Source organism: Pristis pectinata, chromosome 27 (assembly GCF_009764475.1).
Source record: "Pristis pectinata isolate sPriPec2 chromosome 27, sPriPec2.1.pri, whole genome shotgun sequence".
Lineage (NCBI taxonomy): Eukaryota > Metazoa > Chordata > Chondrichthyes > Rhinopristiformes > Pristidae > Pristis > Pristis pectinata.
In genome coordinates, this window is record NC_067431.1 from 825,702 (window position 1) to 849,332 (window position 23,631).

The 23,631-nt window shown below is 43.4% G+C and overlaps 1 protein-coding gene across 1 annotated transcript in view; it reads left to right on the forward strand.

The window, feature by feature from the left end:
- The window catches only part of acad8 (acyl-CoA dehydrogenase family, member 8), a 97,132-nt gene that overhangs the window by 34,212 nt on the left and 39,289 nt on the right, over positions 1 to 23,631 (forward strand). The window contains exons 4-7 of the mRNA XM_052040047.1: positions 4,868 to 4,977; positions 14,936 to 15,012; positions 15,172 to 15,309; positions 19,332 to 19,467. Coding sequence (XP_051896007.1) covers positions 4,868 to 4,977; positions 14,936 to 15,012; positions 15,172 to 15,309; positions 19,332 to 19,467 — 461 coding nt within the window. The remainder of the gene's footprint in view (positions 1 to 4,867; positions 4,978 to 14,935; positions 15,013 to 15,171; positions 15,310 to 19,331; positions 19,468 to 23,631) is intronic.

Genomic DNA, 23,631 nt, shown 5'->3' on the forward strand with positions numbered 1-23,631 from the left:
CTCTCTAATCCAGGCAGCATCCTGGTAAATCTCCTCTGCACCCTTTCCAACGCCTCCACATCCTTCCTATAATGAGGCAACCAGAACTGGACACAGTACTCTAAGTGTGGCCTAACCAGAGTTTTGTAAAGCTGCATCATTACTTCGCGACTCTTAAACTCGATCCCATGACCTATGAAAGCTAACACCCCATAAGCTTTCTTAACTGCCCTATCTACCTGTGAGTTTCAGTGGAATAAGTATAAGGGTCTCACCAGAATATATCTTGGGGTCCAAGTCCATACCTCCCTGAAAGTGGCAATGCAAGTAGACAGAAGGTATAGGCATGCTTGCCCTCATCGCTGGGGGCATAGGGTATAAGAGTCAGGAAATCATGGTGCAGTTATATAAAATTTGGTTAGACCGCACTGGGGGCATTGTGTGCAGTTCTGGTCACCCCATTACAGGAAGGATGTGGAGCCTCTGGAGAGGGTGCAGAAGAAGTTTACCAGGATGCTGCCTGGATTAGAAGGTTTAGCTATAAGGAGAGGTTGGACAACAAATTTGGATTGTATTCTCTGGAGCATCAGAGGCTCAGGGAAGATCTGATAGAAGTTTATAAATTTATGAAAGGAATAGATAGGGTAGGCAGCCAAAATCTTTTTCCCAGGGTAGAAATGTGGAGTACCTGAGGGCGTAGCTTTAAGTTGAGAGGGGGTAAGTTTAAAGGGGCTGTGCGGGGGCAATTTTCTTTTACACAGTGTAGTGGGTGCCTGGAATGTGCTGCCAGGGGTGGTGGTGGAAACAGATATGATAGTGTGTTCAAGAGGCTTTTAGATAGACACGTGAATCTGCAGGGAATGGAGGGATATGGATCATGTGCAGGCAGAAGGGATTAGTTTAATTTGGCATCATAGTCGGTACAGACACCGTGGTCCAAAGGGCCTGTTCCTGTGCTGCACTGTTCTTGGTTCTATATGCACAGCTGCTATTTCAGGGAGTATGTACACAGAAGCAGTGTCAGTGATCTATGTAAGTAGTATGTACTTCGCCACTTTGTCAGTCTACTGTATCCCCAGGCACATTGTCATTGAAGTATATAGATAGCCGTAAAGTCAGTGGAATAGGTACAGTAAATGAGCATTGTATCAGTGTAGTATAATGGAATTAAATATATCTGCAGGCATTGCATTAGAGGTTTGTAAATACAAGTACTATTGTTCATGAGGAATGTACACATGTGCTATGTCAGTGGTAAATGTACACTGTTACATAAGTGTAAATAATCAGGCACTGTATTGGTTTAGAACAGAGATTCCCAAACTTTGGTTGCTGTACTCCATGTTACAGAGATTTGTTTTCCCTGTAGCTCCTCCCATTGTCCACTCTAATTAGAGTCGCACAGCAGGGAAACAGGCACTTCAGCCCAGCTAGTCCATGGCGACCCAGTTGTGCATCCAAACTAGTCTCATTTGCCAGCGTTTGGCCCATAACTTTTTAACTCTTTCCCATCTATGTCCAACTGTCATTTAAACGTTGTTATTGTAGTTGCTTCAACCACTTCTTCTGGCAGCTCATTCCACATGCGTACCAACCCCTGTGTAAAAAAGTTGTGCCTCAGTTCCTATTAAATTTTTCCCCTCTGGCCTTAAACCTGTGTCCTCTAGTTCTTGATTCCCCAACCCTGGGAAAAAGACTGAGTACATTCACTCTACCTAGCCCCTCATGATTTTATATACCTCTATAAGCTCAACTCTGAGTCCACTACGCTCCAACGAATAAAGTCGTAACCTGTCCAACCTCTCCTTAGAACTCAGTCCCTTGAGCCTTAGCAGCATCTTTGTAAATCGTTTCAGCGCTCTTTCCAGTTCAATAACGTCTTTCCTACAGCAGGGTGACCAAACTGGACACAATACTCCAAGTGCAGCCTCACCAGCGTCCTGTACATCCGCACCATGACCTTCCAACTTCTATACCCGTTGCCCTGACTGATGAAGGCCAGTGTACCAAAAATCATCTTCTCCACCCTGTCTACCTGTGACTGCACTTTCAAGGAACCATGTACCTAAACTCCAAGGTCCCCCTCTTCTACAACACTCCCCAGGACCGTTCACTGTGAAAATCCTACCTTAATTTGACTTTCCAAAATGTAACACATCACACTCATCTGAATTAAACTCCATTAACTTTGTAACATTAAACAAAAATATAATTTTATAATGAAATATAACTCTTGAAAATGTACTACCGTTTGCTTACTTAAAACCACTCCTTGTAATAGACAATCCAATGTTTAAAATAAAGCCTACTCAGCGAGGAGCTTGGGTCTGTTTGCTCCTTGTGTTCCAGTACAGATTTTCAAGTACTTGTGTGTCCTTGATCCTTATTTTCATTTCTTTGGTCCCTTATCCTGATTATTTTGGTCCTTTTACATAAAACTAACAGCTCCCCACACCAACATGATATTCCATTTTAATGCAACAGCAGTTCATGACTTTCCAGAGTTAGATTTTCTAACTTCACACTGAGTTGGGCAGTGTTTGTTCAACATGGCTTGATGGTTATAGATTACCCAGGCTTATTTTTCATCTGAGTCATAGACCAGTGAGAATTTTTCATTCCATTTTTGTCTTCTGGTGAATTCATACATTGTGATCAAAAGGACATTCAAGGTTTCACTCAAACCACCAGCAACACTGAAAATGTAAATTACCTTTACTTTAACCATAGCAAATATTATCTTTCTCTTGCATTAAACTGAATCTATTGCTGTTCTAGCCAGTTCCATTGGGCAAAAAGTAATTAGCAATAAGGAGTCAGAGCACTGGTTAATTTTCCTCCTCGGGGGCTTTTAAGAAACAATTCTATCCTGGCTAGTTCTTATTGTATAGTTGTATATATAACTAAATTGGGACAGTACTTGATCAAATTGGAGCTTTCCTGATAAGGTGGCTTTGTCACACATTGGAAGCTATTTTAACAAGTGACCATTCAGAATGGAGCCCTATCCTCAATAATTAAAAACTAAACTTCCATTAATTCTCTTCAACATCAAAATACTTGATGCTTCCTTACCAGATACCTTACTATAGCTTAACAAGGATACGTTAGAGGACGTGACACCGGAATGCTGTCAAAATGCAAGGAGGAATTGACAAATTAGTTTAGTATTCTCTGGAATGTAAAAGGTTAAGTGGTATTCAAAATGACGTTTCAGCATGTTAAAGAGAACTGGTAATATAGAAGGGGGGAGGGGGGGCACTATCTCTGTCTCTAGAGTGCTTGATAGCAGTGTTGATAGCTGGATAATGGACCGAATTTGCAAGTCACTGCTCTGCTCTGGATATTGGACAGAAATATTACTTTTTATTCAGTTGCCTTTTAGGTTAACTCACTGCTTAACTCTGAGAGAAACAGAAATCTTTCATTTAATATGAAAGAAGTAGTGATGAGAAGAAGCTAGTGTTGGGTCTCTAGAAGAACATTAAGGTGGATAAGTCCCCAGGACCTGATGGGATATAACCCAGGTTATTGGAGGCAGCAGATGAGATTGCTGGGGCCTTGACCAAGATCTTTGTGTCCTCTCCAGCCACAGGTGAGATCCCGGAGCACTGGCGAGTAGCTAATGTTGTTCCATTGTTCAAGAAAGGAAATAAGGATATTCCTGAAAGCTATAGACTCGTGAGTCTGATGTCAGTGGTAGGGAGGCTACTGGAGAGGATTCTTAGGGATAGAATTTATGAACATTTGGAAAACCTTGGCCTAAGTTGGGACGGTCAGCATGCCTTTGTGTGGGGCAGGTCATGTCTTACTAACTTGAGTGAGTTTTTCGAGGAGGTGACGAAGGTGATTGATGAAGGTAGAGCTGTGGATGTTGTCTACATGGAGCTTAGTAAGGTGTTTGACAAGGTACCTCATGGGAGGCTCATCCAGAAGATTAAGATGCATGGGATCCATGGTGACTTGACAGCCATTCAGAGTTGGCTTGCCCATAGAAGACAGAGGGTAGTGGTCAATGGGACTTATTCTGGCTGGAGGTCCATGACTAGTAGTGTTCCACAGGGATCCGTACTGGGACTTCTGCTGTTTGTGCTGTACATAAATGACTTAGATGAAATCCTAGATGGATGGGTTAGTAAGTTCTCAGACGATACAAAGATTGTCAGCATTGTTGACAGTGTAGAAGATTGCCAAAGGATACAGCGGGATACAGATCAATTGCAGATATGGGCGGAGAAATGGCAGCTGGAGTTTAATTCAGCCAAGTGAGAGGTGTTGTACTTTGGGGAATCAAATGTAAAGGGACAATACACATTTAATGGCAGGACCCTTAACAGCATTGATGTACAGAGGGATCTTGGGGTCCAAGTCCATAGCTTCCTGAAAGTGGCTGCACAAGTTGATAGGGTGGTAAAGAAGGCATACGGCATGCTTGCCTTTATTAGTCGAGGCATCAAGTTGAAGAGTCAGGAAGTTACTGACTCTTGTTGCTGCTTCAAGTTCAAAGGAGATGTCTGAGGCAAGGTATTTTACACCGAGAGTGGTGGGTGCCTGGAATGCACTGTTGGATGGTAGTGGAGGCAAATATGATAGAGGTGTTTAAGAAGCTCTTAGATATTCACATCAATTTGTAGAGAATGGAGGGATATGTACCTTGTGGAGGCAGAAGGGATTAGATTAGTTAGGCATTGAAGTACTGGTTTAATTAGTTCAGTACAAAATCGTGGGCCGAAGGGCCTGTTCCTGTGCTGTGCTGTTCTACGTAATATGTCAGGAATGCTGACATCGTTGCTTGCGTGTGGGATGATGTGCTATCTATTGAGGCTCCATTTGAGCTCTTGGAACTGGACCAGTTTACATTAAAAGCTGTTTCCTTTCCCTTTTACAGCATGTGTGCCTGGATGATTGACAAGTTTGGGAATGAGGAGCAGCGCCACAAGCACTGTCCCACATTGTGCAGCATGGAGAGCTTTGCTTCCTACTGTCTCACTGAGCCAGGTCTGATTCTAATCAAAAATATCTCAAACAGATCTTAAGGAGCAAGTTTCCTTTTAACAATGTTCAACATTGGCAGAGCAGGAATTTATATCTGCCTCTTTATTTAGATTAAACCTTCCACTGTTTGTTTGCTTTGTGAGGTGGTGTTTACAAGTGTGTCTGTTAGCCATTTGCAATTGATACCTCTTTGTACGAAATTTCAAAGAGGCCTGAACAGCACTCAACAAATGAGACAGAAAATTTTAGACTTTAGAAATAAGGAAATTGGAATTAGGGAAGATGATTCCATGAGCTTTGATTTTCAGAACTGGAAGTCAAAAGACAAGCAAGGATTTGTAAAAAGAAAGTGAGAGGAAAATAACAGCTCCTTGTTCATAAAACGAAACCTGAAGAATCTAGCAGACTAAGAGAGCTGTAAAACTCAGTCAAAAGTATATTTGGGATGCAAAAAGAAAGTATGAAAAGAACACGCAAGGGATTTCAAAACCAATGGTAAACGGTTATAAATATATTAGAGAGAAAGAGAGTGGAAAAGGATAATGTCACCCATTTGAGGTCAGTAATGACTGCAATGGACAATGCACAAACAGATGTATTGAGTCGTAGAGAGGTACAGCACAGAAGCAGGCCCTTCAACCCACCAAGTCCGTGCTGACCTTCTTGCCCATCTACACTCATCTCATTTGCCCACATTAGGACTGTATCCTTTGATGCCTTGCCTACTTGTGTCTGTATAAATACCTCTAACACATAATAATTATCTGATTCCACCACTTCCTATGGCAGCACATTCCAGGTATCAACCACTCTCTGTGTAAAAAAACATACCCTTCAGATCCATTTTAAACACCTTCCTCTCACCTTTAACCTATTCTCTTGTTCTTGATACCCCTACCATGGGAAAAAGGTTTTGACTATCTACCCTATCTATGCTTCTCATAATATATACTTCTATCACCCCTCAGCTTGCTTTGTTCCAGGGAGAACAAGCCCAGCCTATCCAGTCTCTCCCCATAATTCAAATCCTTCAAACCAGGCAACATCCTGGTGGATCTCCTCTGCACAGTCTCCAGTACAGTCACATCCATTAACACAATTATATCAGATTTTTGGTGGCGTTTGTGCAGAACAATCCAGTTAGTCGTCCTCCCCTGTATTCCTTCAAATTGTTCTGCTTCAAGTTTCATCCAGTTTTTAGAAATTTAGTGTCATGGCAAGATATAGGGTCATTCAGCACAGAAAAAACAACATTCATTGTTCCTATCTCTACCAAGCCCACAGACCAACCTGCATTGTCTGTAGCCTTCTGTGGCTTTGCAATTCAAGTGCTCATCTAGATACTACTTAAATCTTGTGACAGTCTCTGCCTCAACACCTCTTCAGGCAGTGTGTTCCAGATTCCAACCACTCGGTGTGAAAACAATTCTTCCTTGCACCTTCCTCAAGACCTCTTACCCTAAACCTATGGCCTCCAATTTAAGACACTTCTGCAAAGTTTCCTACTATCGACCCTATCTATACCCCTCATAGTTTTGTTAACCTTTATCAGGCCCTTCCTCAAACTCCTCAACTCCAAGGAAAACAAACCCAGTCCCTCCTCATGGCTGAAACGCTCCATCCCTGGTGCACCTCCTCTGCACCCTCTGCAGTGGTGTCCCATAGGTCTATAAGTATGGCAACCACAACAGCACATAGTGCACTAGCTGTGGCCTTTATAAAGTTGTACCATAATCTCTCTGCCTGTAATTTGCAGCACCGGTTAACGAAGGGAAGTATCCTGCATGTCCTCTGCACCACCTGATCTCCCTGTGCTGCCACCTTCAGGGATCCCTGGACTTGTAGACTAAGATCTCTCTGTTCCTCAGTATTCCCTAAGGCCATTCATGTGTATGTCCAGTCTTTATGAATCCTCCCATTGTGCATCACCTTGTGCTTATCAGGATTAAATGTCATCTTGAGGTGTCATAGAGTGATACAGCACGGAATCAGTCCTTTGAGTCACCGAGTCCACGCTAACCATCAACCACCCACTTGCACTAATCCTATGTTAATCCCATTTTTTATTTTATCCAAATTCTCTCCAACTCCTCACCCAGGTTCTCCCTCTCATCAACTTCTTACCCAGATTCTACATAAGGGGCAGTTTACAGTGGCCAATTAACCTACAAACCCTTGGTTGTGTCTTGGGATGTGGGAGAAAACTGAAGCATCCAGAGGAAATGCACATGGGTCACGGGGAGAACATGCAAACTTCACACAGACAGCACCCAAGGTCATGATTGAACCTGGGTCTCTGGCGCTGTGAGGCAGCATCTCTACTAGCTGTGCCGTGCTTTGAGCATCTTACCAACTGATCAGTATCATGCTGTGGCCTAAGACTAGCAACATCATCACTAATTTTCATGTCATCGGCAAATTTATGGATCATATCACTTACATTCATATCCGAATTGTTAATGTAGCAAACAGCAAGGGTCCCAGATTGGCTCCCTGTGATACACCACTTCTTCCTAATCTGCATCCTCCACCTTTCAAGGCAGTACATTCCAAGTTCTAATGCCATGATGTGTGAAAAGTTTCCCTTGTTACCTCAGCTTTCTTTACTAATCATCTTAACTTTGCTCCCCCAACTACTGATTCAACAATCGCAGAGCACATCTAGCCCACTGGGTGTTTCAATGTACTACCTACTCTGACATGTCACTGAGGGCTGGGTATCTACCAAGCTGTTTTGTTTTAATTAGTTAGACTCCACTGTGTAGAAATTCCCGTGGCAACCTATGTAACTCAGTGGACTTAATAAGGAAATTTACCTGTAGTAGAAATGGAAATGCTGTCAGGAGCTTCTTTGGACAGAGGAACAGTTTACCGTTCAAGTCAGTGACATTACATGAGAAGATCATCAATCTGAAATGTTGCTGTTGTTTTCTCTCTGCAGATGCTGCCTGACTTGCAGCCTTTTCTGGTTTTCATTTCAGATTCCCAGCATCTGCAGTATTTTGCTTTAGTAAATGTACCTGTAAGTAACAAGACCAAAGTTTGTGAGGAGACCAGAGCACATGGGTAAACACAAATTCTGCAAGTTCAGTCTATTTGAGTAACTTCATTTGGAAATTCTTGAAGAAAATAATGGCTTCTTGTGGTCAGACTTGCCAAATTCCAAGTACCTCTGGGAGCAAAGCTACCTCTTTAGGACTTTGACTCACATTCAGCTTTAGTACCACACAACTTAAAACTGAATTCACATCTGCTTACAATCATTTTCTGTTGATTAAAAACAAAATATGATCTTTGGGGAAAGAAAACATTCCACCACATTGAAATTATATGCAGGAAAAAGTATTGTTTCATTGGAAGTTTCATAATCTCACAGAAATGAGAGAATATCAGAAATTTCTCCCAGATTTCATCATAAATTTATGGAACACATTTATATCACAATTTCATCACAAATTTATGGAAGTTAGTCCTATTCAGACGAAGAGCTAGAAGATTGTTTAGTTGAGAATAAACACAGACAGAAGTGCCTCATTCAGTTTGGAACAAAAGTGAGGAGAGTAAACTGCAGGGATTTTTGTTTTAAGTTATCAGTAAATGATGCAAACTAAATACTGCATTTTGCTAAGAAGTGTTTCATTTGTGAGACAGTACATATTTTAAAAGTGAAGATGAAAGGGACTGAGTTATAGAGGTTGAACAGGTTGGGGCTTTTTTCATTGGTGCGTAGGAGAATGAGGGGTGATCTTACAGAGGTGTATAATATCAAGAGGGGCATAGATAGGGTAAATGCACTCAGTTTTTTTCCCAGTGCTGGGGAATCAAGAAATAGAGGACAAAGGTTTAAGGTGAGCGGGGAGAGATTTAATAGGAATCTGAGGAGCAACTTTTTTCACCCAGAGGGTGGCAGAGCTGCCAGAGGAAGTGGGTGAGGCAGGTGCATTAACGAGATTTAAAAGGAACTTGGGCAGGTACATGGAAAGGAAAGGTTTAGAGGGATATGGGGCAAATGTGGGCAAATGGGACTAGCTTAGATGGGAATCTTGGTTGGCATGGACCAGTTGGGCCAAAGGGCCTGTTTCCATGCTCTGTGACTCAATGAGATACTGGCACAATCAAAAACAGACTGGGTACGGGCTCTTCTCAGTCCTGGGTACTCAATAACAGACTTGCTGTAATTGAGTACCCAGCACTGAGAAGAGCTTTAAAAACAAAAATAATCCTTTGATCATGATTGTTTAAAGCATATTTCATGTGAGTGGTCCTCAAATAATTATGATTGTCGGTTTGGTCTCCCCCTCAAAATGTGTACTACAGAGCTGCTAGAAACAATCTCTTTATCAAAACCCTTCATAATTTTAATCACACTTCAGCTTTCTGTGCTTCAAGAACAGCCTCAGCTGCTCCAGTCTGAATATACACCTGTAATCTCCCATCCTTAGGACAACGCTAATAAATTCTCTCGCGTCTTCACAGCCTTCCAAGAGCAGTGCCTAGAAATGCACACAAGAATCTAATTCTATAGAGTTAGCAAACCGCCTCGCCTTCTGCATTCCATTATTTATAAAGCTCAGTATTCCATAATATTTATTAATACCTTTGTTAACATGCACTGCCACCTTGAAAGGTTTGTGTACATATTCCCAGAGGTCTCTTTTTACATTCCCTTTATTTGGCATCTATTGTCTCTCTTCATTTGTCGTGCAAAAATGCATCATCTTTCACTTTGCTGTGTTGGATTTCATCTGGTGTGTGTCTGTCCAAACCACATGGTAGTGCCTTCTTAAAGTCTTTGCCACTTTAAAATATTTCCAAATTTAAGCATTGCCTGAAGATTTCAGATTTGTGTCCTGTACCCCTAAGTCCAAATTTATCATGAAACACTATGTGCTTTGTAAATGGGAGCAGAAAGTCACCAAGGGTCAAAGTCGAGTTTATTGTCAGATGCAAAAGTACATGTGTGCACAGGTGCAATGAAAACCTTATTTGCAACAGCATCACAGGCACATAGCAGCAGATAAGCAGCATGCACATGAAAAACATAAATGGAACATAAATTATACACAGTTTTTACAAGAAAGAACACAATTAGGACAATAAAAAAGGTCCATTTTAGTGCAAAGTGATCAAAATAGTCATCGTGTCGCTAAACAGTAGTTGATTCATTTGTTTAACATATTAGACATAATTGTGGCAGGAATTCAATGTGAAGAAGTCAACCACTTTAGATCCAAGGGGGAGAATTTAGATAGGTCAGATATGAATGAGTGGCTAAAGGGATGGTGCAGGAGGATGGGCTTTAGGTTCCTGAATCACGGGGACCAGTTCAGGAGAGGGTGCGACCTGTACAAGTGGACAGGTTGCAGCTTAACCAAAGTGGGACCAACATCCAGGGTTTGCTAACGCTCTAGGGGAAGATTTAAACTGAGTTGGCAGGGGAAGGGGGCTCAGGTAGTTGTCCAGATGGAGAGATACAATCGCCTAGAGGAGAAATAGTAAGTTCAATGGGCAGAACAGGCGAGTAAGTGAACATCAAGGGAATTCAAAGCTAAATTCCATCTATTTTCGTGCAAGGACTATCACTAGTAAAGTAGATGAACGTAAAACCTTAGGGGTTTTACGTAAAACCACAGGGGTCTAAGGTATTGTTGTCATCACTGAGACACGGTCGAAGGATGGGCAGCACAGGCAACTCAATACCCAACGTGTTGAATTTTCAGGCAAGGCAGAAGGAAGTGAAAGGGAAGAAGGTACTGCAGTGTAAATCAAGGATTATATCACTTCAGTATTGAGGGAGAATACCCTAGAAGGCTCCTCAAACAAGGTCATATTGGTAGAGATTAGAAACAAAAAGGGTGTTGTCACTTTGCTGGAGGTGTGTTACAGACCTTCTAACAATCAACAGGAGATAGAAGAACAGATATGTAGGCAGTCCCTCATGTAGGAAATCCCTCTACTGATATGTAGGCAGATATCAGTACTGATAGTGACTAGGTTCAATGCCAACGTGTTCTTGTCAAGGTAAAAGCCGGGGTAACAAGTATAGGGAACCCTGGATGTTGCGGGACATATAGGGTTGGATAAAGAGAAAAAAATGAAGCATATGTCAACTGTAGGGAATAAATGACAGGAGAGGCCTGTCATGAATATAAAATGTGCAGGGAGGCGCTTAAAAAGGAAATGAGAATGGCAGAGAAAAAATCAGCGGCAGACAGGATTAAGGTAAATAAGGCGGCGTTCTGTAAATATATTCAGGGCAAAGAATAACTGGGGGAAAATAGGGCCCATTGGGGATAACATTGGTCATGTGGAGCCAGAATGAACAGATGAGATCCTAAATGAATACTTTTCACTGGTATTCACAAGGGAACAGACTTTGTAATTGGAGAGTTCAGTGAAGGGGAAGGTGAAAGTCTATTGCAGGTCTCCATAAATAAAGAGGAGGTACTCGATGCCTTAGTGGACTTAAAGGAGGATCTGTGCCCAGAACCAGATCCTGGCTGCTACTGAAGGCAAGAGAAGGGATTACTGGGGCTCTGGCTGAGGTTTTTAAAACTTTTCTGGACACGTGAGGTACCAAATGACTGGAGGACAGCCAGCGTGGTCCTCCTTTTCAAGAAAGGCAGGAGGGAAAAGCCTGGTAACTATAGACTGGTGAGCCTAACATTAGTAGTAAGGAAGATACTGGAAAAATTTCTGAGGCAGAGGACTACTGATCACTTGGAAAAGCAAGGATTAATCAGAGGCAGCTAACATGGTTTTGTCAAGGGCAGGTGCTGTCTGACCAATTTGATTGAATTGTGTGAAGAGGTGACAGAGTGTGTCAATGAGGGCAGGGCCGTAGATGTGATGTACATGGCCTTTGAAAACATCCCACATGGGAGACTGGTTCAAAAAGTTGGCAAACTGGATCCAAATTTGGCTTGGCAAGAGGAGACTGAGGGTGAGAGAAGACAGAGGGTGACGGTAGAGGGCTGGTTTTATGATTGGATGCCTGTGACAAATGATGTCCTATGATGATTGGAGCTGGGACCCTTGCTGTTGCTGTTTGTAATACAAGGGTATGACTCGGATCTGGATGTGGGAGGCATGATCAATAAGTTCACGGATAACACAAAGATGGACAGAGTTGTTGATAATGTGGAAGGTATACTTAGACTGCCGAGAGATAACGAGTGAAAGGGGTGAAAAATGACAGATTTTAATCCAGGCAAATGTGAGATGATTCACTTTGAGATTACTAATAAGGCTATGACATACACCATGAATTGTAGGGTCTTAAGGAGCATTGAGAAACAGAGGGACCTCGGAGTACAAATCCATATATCCTTGAAGGTGGCAACAGAGGTAGACAATGTGGTGAAGAAGACATATGGGATACTGGCCTTCATTAGTCAGGACACTGAATATAGAAGTAGGGAGATTACAGTCCAACTTTATAAAACCTTGGTTGGACCTCAGCTGGAGTACTGCATTCAGATCTAGTCACCATGCTATAACAAGGATGTGACAGTGCTGGAAAGGGTGCAGAGGAGGTTTGCCAGGATGTTACCTGGGATGGAGCAGTTCAGTTATGGAGAAATTACGTCTGTTCTCCCTAGATAACAGACCTTCCTTGTCAAGGAAAACAGATTAAAAATTAATGAGATATTTCTCAATAAGATATATTCTATTGAAAAATATAGACTCTGACAAGGACAACACATCTATCAATGACTAAGGAAGATTAGTGTGGTATCATATTGAAAGAAAACTTGTACAGTGTTACAAATCAGTGGCTGGCCAGATGGCTGGGAGTATTTTAGCAACCGGCAATGACAAGGAACATAAAAACTGACACCATGAGGATCTACAAATTTATCAAAACAAAGAGAAGAGCTCAGGTAAATGTCAGATCCTTGGAAGATGAGACTGGAAAATTATAATGGGAAATAAGCAACTTGCAGAGACTTTGAACTAATTTTGTATCTGTATACATGGTATAAAACACAAAAAACACCCCAATAACAGTGGAAGTCTGGGGGCAGAAGGGAGGGAAGAATGTGAAATCATCATTAAAAAAGGCACTACTGGCGGACGTATCCCCGGAACCTAATGGCCTCCATTCTAGAATCTTCAATCTGATCTTTCAAAATTGCCTTGATTCTGGAAAGGTCCCAGCAGACTGGAAAACCACAAAGGAAACAATACTACTCAAGAAAGGAGGTAGACACAAAGAAGTAAGCACCAGACCTGTTCCTGACATCTGCTGTTGGGGTGGGGGGAAGCTGGAACCCATTATGCAGCAAGCTGTAGCAGGCAATTATACAGTCAAACACTCCACATGAACTCATGAAAGGGAAATCGTGTTGGACAAGTTTGAGGATGTAACATAGGCTGGATACTGTAGTGCTTGGATTTCCAGAAGACTTTCAATAAATTGCCACGTGAAAGGTGAGAGCACAGGATGAGGAGGTCATGACATTGTGGTAACAACACAGATAGAGGATTGGCTAACTAAAAGAAAACAGATAAACATGTTTTTTTTTGTTGGCATAAACACAGATCAGTGCTGGGGCCTGAGCTATTTGTAATCTACATTAATGACTGGGATAAAGGGACTTGATGTATTGTTGCCAGGTTTGCTGGGAAGGTAAATTGTGAGAAGGATGCAGTTGGCAAGGGGTAAACAAGTGGGTGAAATTTGGCAGATGGAATAAAATGTGAGGAAGTATAAGGTAGGGTGAATAGAAAAACAGATTATTGTGTGAATGGATAGAGACTACAGGATACTGCTGTACAGTGGGATCTGAGTGGCCTCTACACAGAGTCACACAGCACGGAAACAGGCCCTTCGGCCCAACTGGTCCGTGCCAACCAAGATTCCCTTCTAAGCTAGTCCCACATCCCATATGGCCCATATCCCTCTAAACCTTTCCTATTCATGTACCTGTCCAATTACATTTTGAATGTTGTTAATGTACCTGCCTCAACCACTTCCTCTGGCAGCTCATTCCATGTACTGACCAACCTCTGGGTGAGAAAGTTGCCCTTCAGGTTCCTATTAAATCTCTCCCCTCTCAACTCAAAGGTATGCCCTCTAGTTCTTGATTCCCCAATCCGGGAAAAAGACTATGCGCATTCACCCTATCTATGCCCCTCATGATTTTATACACCTCTGTAACCCCTCATTCTCCTACACTTCAGTGAAAATGTTCCAACCTGCTCAACCTCTCTCCATAATCCTGGCAAGTCCCTCGAATCATGGCAATATCCTCGTAAATCTCCTCTGCACTCTTTCCAGCTCAATGGCATCTTTCCTATAGCAGGGCAACCAAAACTGAACACAATATTCCAAGTGCGGCCTCACCAACATCTTGTACAACTGCAACATAACATCCCAACTTCTATACTCAAAGCTCTGACTAATTAACGCCAATATGCCAAAAGCCTTCTTCATCTCTCTGTCTACCTGCAACACCACTTTCAGGGAACCACGTACTTGTACTCCTAGATCCCTCTGTTCTACAACACTCCTCTGGGCCATACCGTTCACTGTAAAAGTCCTTTACTTTTTTTAGAGAAGGATTGTACTGTCTTGAGTTTGGAAATCTGTGGATAATCTAATTGAAGTGTTTAAAATTGTTGGATTTGATATATTGAGGCTTCTTGCTATGGTAGGGGAATCAATCTTTAATCTTAAATTAGAGCTGGAACATTTGGGAGTGAAAACAGGAAGTGCTACTGACAAAGTGCAGTGGAAATCTGGAATATTCACTCGCAAATGTTCCAGAAAGTTGACCTAGTCCTTTCTGTGAGTGGCAGGGGGGTCACCAGAAGTTAATTTTCTTTCCTTCCTGTGTCATTTCCTTTTAAGATATCTGAATAGCCCGATATAATTATAATCAGCTATTGAAGGATGGACAGCTGTGGAGGACTGTATAAAGATGATCGATGTAACATTGTGTAATTCTGCCCACAGGAAGTGGCAGTGATGCAGCTTCACTAATTACTACAGCAAGGCGAGAAGGGGATTACTACATCCTCAATGGCTCAAAGGTAATGAGAATGGAGAAGTGTTTGCTAAGGGCCTCAGGTGGTGGTTGTAGTAATGTGGTTCATTCATTTTGTTGTCTGATCAGTTCATCAAATGTTCAAGAGAGACCAGACTTCCCAGACTGACTGATAATTGATCCAGAAAAATTCTTTATTCTTCAGGCTTTTATCAGTGGTGGAGGCGATGCTGACCTGTATGTGTTGATGTGCAGGACTGGAGACAAAGGTCCTAAGGGCATTTCTTGCTTGTTGGTGGAGAAAGGTACACCTGGACTCAGCTTTGGCAAGAAAGAGAGAAAGGTAAATACCCGTACCAAATGGGAAGGCTCTCTGTTTTGATTAAGTTTGTAGCAAAAATCACACACAAGAAAAGTGGTTACAACACATAAGCTTATCCCTCCGGTATTATAACTCAGCTAAGGGGTAACATTGCCCCAGGGGTGGTGGTGGAGGCAAATACAATAGAGGCGTTTAAGAGGCTCTTAGATAGACACATGAATGTGCAGAGAATGGAGGGATATGGACATTGTGTGGGCAGAAGGGATTAGTTTAGTTAGCTATTTAGTTACTAGATTAATTGTACATGGAACTAAAATGTTGTGGCTATTACAGAGACCTGGTTGAGAGAGGGACAGGACTGGATGCTTAATGTTCCAGGGTTTTGATGTTTTAGAATAGACAGAGAGGGAGGTAAAAGAGGGGAGAGGGAGTTGCACTATTAATCAGAAATTACTATTCATAATAATTAATACTTAATAATTGATCACTATTAATTGTTTAAAGATCAACTGCACAGAGTACAGGACAGCTATGTTCCAGTAAGAAGGAAGGACGAGGATGGCAAGGTAAGGGAACCTTGGATGATGTGAGAGGCGGTAAATTTAGTCAACAAGAAAAAGGAAGCATGTGTAAGGTTTAGGAAGCTAAAGATCTAATGGAGCCCTTAAGGATTATAAAAGAACTCAAGAAGAGAATTAGGAGAGCCAGGAGGGGCCATGAAAAGTCCTTGGAAATTAGGATCAAAGAGAATCCCAATCCCATTCTATACATACACCAAGAGCAAGAGGATAATAAGGCAGAGGGTAGGACCATTCAAGGATAAAGGAGGGAACATGTGCTTAGAGGTGGAGAATGTGGGTGAGGTCCTAAATGAGTACTTTGCGTTGGTATTTACCAAGGAGAAGGATGTGGAGGATAGTGAGATCAGTGTGGAGTGTGCTAATATGCAGGGGCATTTTGAGATGAAGAAAGAGGTAGTGTTAAGTTTCTTAAAGAACATTAAGGTGGATAAGTCCCCAGGGCCTGATGGGATATACCCCAGGTTATTGAGAGAGGCAAGAGATGAGATTAGTGGGGCCTTCACCATGATCTTCATGTCCTCTGTAGTGAGCAAGTCGAGGTCCCAGAGGACTGGCAAGTAGCTAATGTTGTTCAAGAAGGGAAATAGGGATGATCCTGGAAACTATAGATCAGTGAGTCTCACGTCAGTAGTAGGGAAGCTATTGGAGAGGCTTTGTAGGGATAGGATTTATGAGTATTTGGAAAACCATGGCCTAATTAGGGACAGTCAGGATGATTTTGTGCGGGGCAGGTCATGTCTTACCAACTTGATTTGAGTTTTTCAAGGAGTTGATGAAGGTGATTGATGAAAGTAGAGCTGTGGATGTTGTCTACATGGATTTTAGTAAGGTGTTTGGCCAAGGTTCCTCATGGGACGCTCGTCCTGAAGATTAAGATGCATGGGATCCACAGTGACTTGACCGTTTGGATTCAGAATTAGCTTGCCTATAGGGGACAGTGGTCAATGGGACTTATTCTGGCTGGAGGTCCGTGACTTGTGGTGTTCTGCAGGGATCCGTACTGGGACTTCTGCTGTTTGTGATATACTGTATATCTAAATGACTTGAATGGAAATGTGAATGGGTGGGTAAGTAAGTTTGCAGATAATACAAAGATTGGTGGTGTTGTGGATAGTGTAGAAGATCACCAAAGGATACAGTGGGATATAGATCAGTTGCAGATATGGCAGATGGAGTTTAATCTGGCCAAATGTGAGGTGCTGTGCTTTGGGAGATCAAATGTAAAGGGACAGTACACTGTTAATGGCAGGACCCTTAACAGTGTTGATGTACACAGGGATCGTGGGATCCAAATCCATAGCTCCCTGAAAGTGGTTGCACAGGTTGATAAGGTGGTAAAGAAAACATATGGCTTGCTTGCCTTTATTAGTTAAGGCATTAGGTTCAAGTGTCGGGAAGTTATGTTGCAGCTTTATAAATCTCTAGTTAGGCTGCATCTGGAGTGTTGCGTTTAATTCTGCTCACCCCATTATAGGAAGGATGTGGAGGCTTTGGAGAAGGTGCAAGATGCTGCCTGGATTAGAGGGCATGTGCTATGAGGAGAGGTTGGACAAACTTGAGTTGTTTTCTCTGGAGCAGTGGCGGTTGGGGGGGTGGGGGGGAGACCTGATAGAAGTTTATGGGATTATGAGAGGCATAGATAAAGTAGACAGCCGGTATCTTTTCCCTGAAAGTGGCGACATAGCAGTAAAGAAGGTGTATGGCATGCTTGCCTTCATCGGATGAGGCATTGAGCACAAGAGTTAGAACGTCATGTTACAGCTGTACATCTGGAATATTGTGTGCAGTTCTGGTCAACATGCTATAGGAAGGATGTGATTAAGCTGGAGAGAATGCAGAAAAGATTCACAAAGATGTTGCCAGGACTGGAGGGCTTGAGTTACAAGAAGTGACTGGACAGGCTGGGGCTGTTTCCCTGGAATGAAGGAGGCTGAGAGATGACATTATGAAGGTATATAGTGAGGGGCATTGATGAGCTAGATCGTCACAGTCTTTTTCCCAGGGTAGGAGAGTCTAAAACTAGATGACACAGGTCTAAGGTGAGAGGGGAAAGACTTAAAGGGGATATAAGGGGCAGGTTTTTCACACAGAGGGTTGTGGGTATATGGAATGAGCAGCCAAGAAGTGGTAGAGGTAGTTACAATTAAAATATTCTAAAGACATTTGGACAGGTCCATGGATTGGAAAGGTTTAGAGGGATATGGGCCAAATGCAGGCAAATGGGACCAGCTCAGGAAGGCACCTTGGTCGGCATGGCTGACTTGGGCCGAAGGGCTTGTTTCTGTGTTGTGTAGCTCCATGACTATATGTTTAGGGTAAGAGGTTGGAGGTGTTGAGGAAGGAGTAAGAAGTTTAAATAGGATTTGAGGAATAATGTTTTTCATCCCGATGTGGTTGGAATCTGGAATGCACTGCCCAATTGGACAGGGAGGCAGGTCCTCTCACAAGATTTAAGTCATATCTGGATGAACATTTGAATCATCAGGGCACAGAGGGCTACGGACCAAGTGGATAAATGGAATGGTGTTTGATGTGGTGAGTCGAAGGGGCCTGTTTCTGTGCCCAATGGCTTGAAACAAAAGGCTTCTTTTTCTCTTACCATTATCAATGCTGTCTGCCATGGAGGGATTAAATCAAGCAAAATCTGCTCACAATCTCTTATAAAGCTGCCATGTCCTCTCTCCAGTAACCAAGGTGTTAGGTCAAGACCTCAAACCCAGTACAAAATTCATGACTGCTCGGCAGCGGTGATGCCTGCCTGTCGGTATGTTTCTGAGACTTGGACTGTAGACATTGGAGCAATACCACCAACGACGTCTCCGTAATATCCTCCAAGTTCACTAGCAGGGTAAGCGAATCAACATTGGTCTTCTAGGCCAGTGTCCCCAGCTTTGAGACCCTAATCAGTCACCTTTGCTGGGCAGATCACTTTGAATGCATACCCACCATCAGACTCCCAAAACAGATACTCTGTTCTGGGCTCTGCCACAGGAAGCTATCACCAGATGGACAGAAGAAAAGATTTGATAATATTCTCAAAGCTTCCTTGAAAAAGTGCAGTATCCCCACTGACTCATGGAAATTCCTGGCCCATGACCACTCCCAGCGGAGGAGGAGAATCTGGGATGATGCGGAGAACCTTGAGGCCCTGTGCAGGAGCACAAGGAAGGCCAACATAAACAGCAGGAGGAACACACCACCTCACAAACCACCCACCATCTGTCCTTTCAGGCACCCTGCTATTTTACACATCCCACACTGGCCTCATCTGTCACTTCAAACCCCTCTAGAATTGAAGTGGAAAGGCGTTATCCTCGATCCTGAGGGACAGGCTGGACATTAAACCTCCTATTGATCCATGTATCTGAAGTGTTCTTTTATCCAGACCACTTGTTTAAATAATGTAAAATAAGAATTTGGGTGCTGTGCATAACCTCACTTACCTCTGTCCCCTTTCATAAGGTTGGATGGAATTCCCAGCCGACTCGAGCTGTGATCTTTGAAGATTGTGCTGTACCCATTAGTAACTTGATTGGACGTGAAGGTGATGGGTTTTCCATTGCAATGAATGGACTAAATGGAGGAAGGATTAATATTGGTAAGAAACTTTTGGGCAATTGATCACTTCAAGGACTTCTTCTAACCCTCACTGGCATGCCTACAGATGTTTCTTCTGCTGCATTTAAACTGTTGAATTTCATGCTGTTAATCAACTTTCAGCACGGAGAGTGGTCATTCAGACAATCTAGAGTGTGCTGTCTCAATGGGTTTTCCAAAAAGTTCTGCTCATTTACTTTTTCCACAGAGCTCTGCAAATTTCCCCCTTACAGGTGTTTATCTAGTCCTGTTTTGAAAGTTACTGTTGAATATCCTTATATCACCCTACCAAGATATTAATCAGAACCTGACATCAATAGTAGGGTAAATCCTGGACTATTATTTAGGAAACACAAGTGTCTTGAGTCCTGATGCAAGGTTTCAACCTAAACTGTTGACAATTCCTTTTCTCCCACAGATGCTACTAGACCTGCTGAGTTTCTTCAGCAGATCGGTTCTTGCTGTATTATTTTGGAAGTGGTAACCCAGCACTTTGAAAGGAACAATAGGACTGGGCAGAGTCAACATGGATTTATGAAAGGGAAATCATGTTTGACAGATCTGTTGTTTTATAAAACCATAGAACAATACAACACAATACAGGCCCTTCGGCCCACCATGTTGTGCCGCCCTTCAAACCACACCTAAGCCTATCTAACCCCTTCCTCCCACATATCCCTCTGTCTTAAATTCCTCCATATGCTTATCTAACAATCTTTTGAATTTGACCAACGTATCGGCCTCCACCACCACCCCAAGTAGCGCATTCTATGCACCAACCACTCTCTGGGTGAAAAACCTCCCTCTGACATCTCCCTTGAACTTCCCACCCATTACCTTAAAGCCATATCCTCTTGTTTTGAGCATTGGTTCCCTGGCAAGGAGGCGCTGGCTGTCCACTCTATCTATTCCTCCCAGTATCTTGTATACCTCTATCATGTCTCCCCTCATCCTCCTCCTCTCCAATGAGTAAAGCCCTAGCTCCTTTAGTCTCTCGTCATAATCCATACTCTCTAATCCAGGCAGCATCCTGGTAAATCTCCTCTGCACCCTTTCCAATGCCTCCACATCCTTCCTATAATGACGCAACCAGAACTGGACACAGTACTCTAAGTGTGGCCTAACCAGAGTTTTGTAAAGCTGCATCATTACTTCGCGGCTCTTAAACTCAATCCCACGATTTATGAAAGCTAACACCTCATAAGCTTTCTTAACTACCCTATCTACCTGTGAGGCGATTTTCAGTGATCTGTGAATATGAACCCCCGGATCCCTCTGCTCCTCTACACTGCCCAGAATCCTGCCATTTACCTTGTACTCCACCTTGGAGTTTGTCCTTCCAAAGTGTACTACCTCACACTTCTCTGGATTGAACTCCATCTGCCACTTGTCAGCCCAGCTCTGCATCCTATCAATATCCTGCTGTAAGCCTCGACAGCCCTCCACACTATCTACAACACCACCGATCTTTCTGTTATCTGCAAACTTGCTAGCCCACCCTTCCACCCCCTCATCTAAGTTAATAAATACCACAAGAAGTAGAGGTCCCAGAACCAATCCCTGTGGGACACCACTAGTCACAACCCTCTGTTTTCTACAGGCAAGCCAATTCTGAATCCACACGGCCAAGCCTCCCTGGATCCCTTGGCCTCTGACCTTCTGAAGAAGCCTACCATGCAGAACCTTATCAAGAATCAGATCACATCCACTGCACTACCCTCATCAATCTTCCTGGTCACCTCCTCAAAGAACCCTATCAGGCTTGTGAGGCAAGATCTTCCCTTCACAAAGCCATGTTGGCTGTCCCTAATCAGTCCATCTTTCTCTAAATGCGCATAGATCCTATCTCTTAGAATCCTTTCCAACAGCTTACCCACCACAGGCATAAGGCTCACTGGTCTGTAATTCCCTGGACTATCCCTACTACCTTTTTTGAATAAGGGAACAACATTCTCCACCCTCCAATCCTCCAGTACCATCCCCATGGACAACAAGGACTCAAAGATCCTAACCAACGGTTCAGCAATCTCCTCCCTCGCCTCACGAAGCAGCCTGGGGAATATTCCGTCAGGCCACGGGGACTTATCTGTCCTAATATTTTCTAACAACTCCAACACATCCTCTCTCTTAATATCTACATACTGTAGAACATTACCCTTACCAACACTGTCCTCAGCATCATCAAGACCCCTCTCCTTGGTGAATACTGAAGAGAAGTATTCATTGAGAACCTCACCCACTTCCACAGCTTCCAGGCACATCCTCCCACCTTTGTCTTTAATCGGACCCACCTTTACTCTAGCCATCCTTCTGCTCTTCACATATGAGTAAAAAGCCTTGGGATTCTCCTTAACCCTACTCGCCAAAGCCTTTTCATGTCCCCTTCTCGCTCTCCTCAGCCCTTTCTTAAGTTCCTTCCTTGCTACTCTATATTCCTCACGAGCCCTGTCTGATCCTTGCTGCTTACACCTTATGTATGCTGCCTTCATCTTCTTAACTAGTTGTTCCACCTCTTTCATCACCCACAGTTCCTTCACCCTGCCATTCCTTCTCTGCCTCACCCACTGATAGATCTGTCACCTGTCCCAGTTCATTACCTAAAACTAGGTCTAATATGGCATTCCCTCTAGTCGGCCTGTCAACATACTGTGACAGGAATCTGTCCTGGACACACTTAACAAACTCCGCCCTGTCTGAACCTTTGGTACTAAGTAGGTGCCAATCAATATTTGGAAAGTTGAAGTCTCCCATTATAATAACCCTGTTATTTTCGCACCTTTCCAAAAACTGCCTCCCAATCCCTCAGTATCCCTACTGCTCCGGGGGAGCCTATAGAATACTCCCAGGAGGGTAACTGCTCCTTTCTTGGTCCTAACTTCCACCCATATTGACTCTAGAGAGGATCTTTCTGCATTATCTACCCTTTCTGCGGCTGTAACAGTGTCCCTGACCAGTATCACCACTCCTCCTCCTCTTCTCCCCCCCCCAATCCCTCTTAAAACACTGAAAACCAGGAATATTCAGTATCCATTCCTGCCCTGATGTCAGCCATGTCTCTGTAATAGCCACAATATTGTAGTCCCATGTACTTATCCAAGCTCTCAGTTCATCTCCCTTATTCCTGATGCTTCTTGCATTTAAGTAAATGCACTTTAGCCCATCCACCTTACTACTTTGATAGCCTGTACTCTGCTTCTCCTTCCTCAAAACCTCTCTCCCTGTCATATTTGACTTTTCCCCATCCCCTTCTTCCTCTGACCTACTCCTCCAGTTCCCTTCTCCCTCGCAATCTAGTTTAAACCCTCCTGAACCACCCCAGCAAACCTGGCTGCAAGGATATTGGCCCCCCTCAAGTTCGGGTGTAACCCGTCCTCTCTGTACAGGTCCCACCTTCCCCAGGAGAGATCCCAATGATCCAAAAATCTAAAACCCTCCCTCCTGCACCAACTTCTCAGCCACGCATTTATTTGCCATCTCCTCCTATTCCTACCTTCACTATCGCATGGCACTGGCAGCAATCCTGAGATTGCTACCCTTGAGGTCCTGTTCTTCAGCCTTCTGCCTAGCTCGCTAAACTCACTTTTCAGGACCTCATCCCTCTTCCTACCTATGTTGTTGGTACCAACATGAACCACGACTTCTGGCTATTCTCCCTCCCGCTCTAGAATCCTGTGGACCCGATCAGTGACATCCCGGACCCTGGCACCTGGGAGGCAACATACCATCCGGGATTCATGCTCACTTCCACAGAACCTCCTATCTGTTTCCCTATCGAGTCCCCTATCACTACTGCCTTCCTCTTCTCCTCCCTTCCCTTCTGAGCAGCAGGACTGGTCCCCATGCCATAGACCTGGCTACTGCTGCTGGGCCTCAAAAGGTCATCTCCCTGAACAGCTTCCAAAGCGGAAAACCTGTTACTGAGGGAAACAGCCTCCGGCGTCCTCTGCTCTATCTGCCTGTTCATTTTCTTTTTCCTTTTCCCTCCCCTGACAGTCACCCTTCTATCTACTTCCTGGACTCCAGAAGTACCTGCTCTAAGGGGGGTGACCGTCTCCTGATGTACAGCATCTACATAACTCTCCCCCTCCCTGACGCTGCGCAGTGTTTGAAGCTGCAATTCCAGCTCATCAAGTTCGAGCCGAAGTTCCTCCAGCCTCAAGCACTT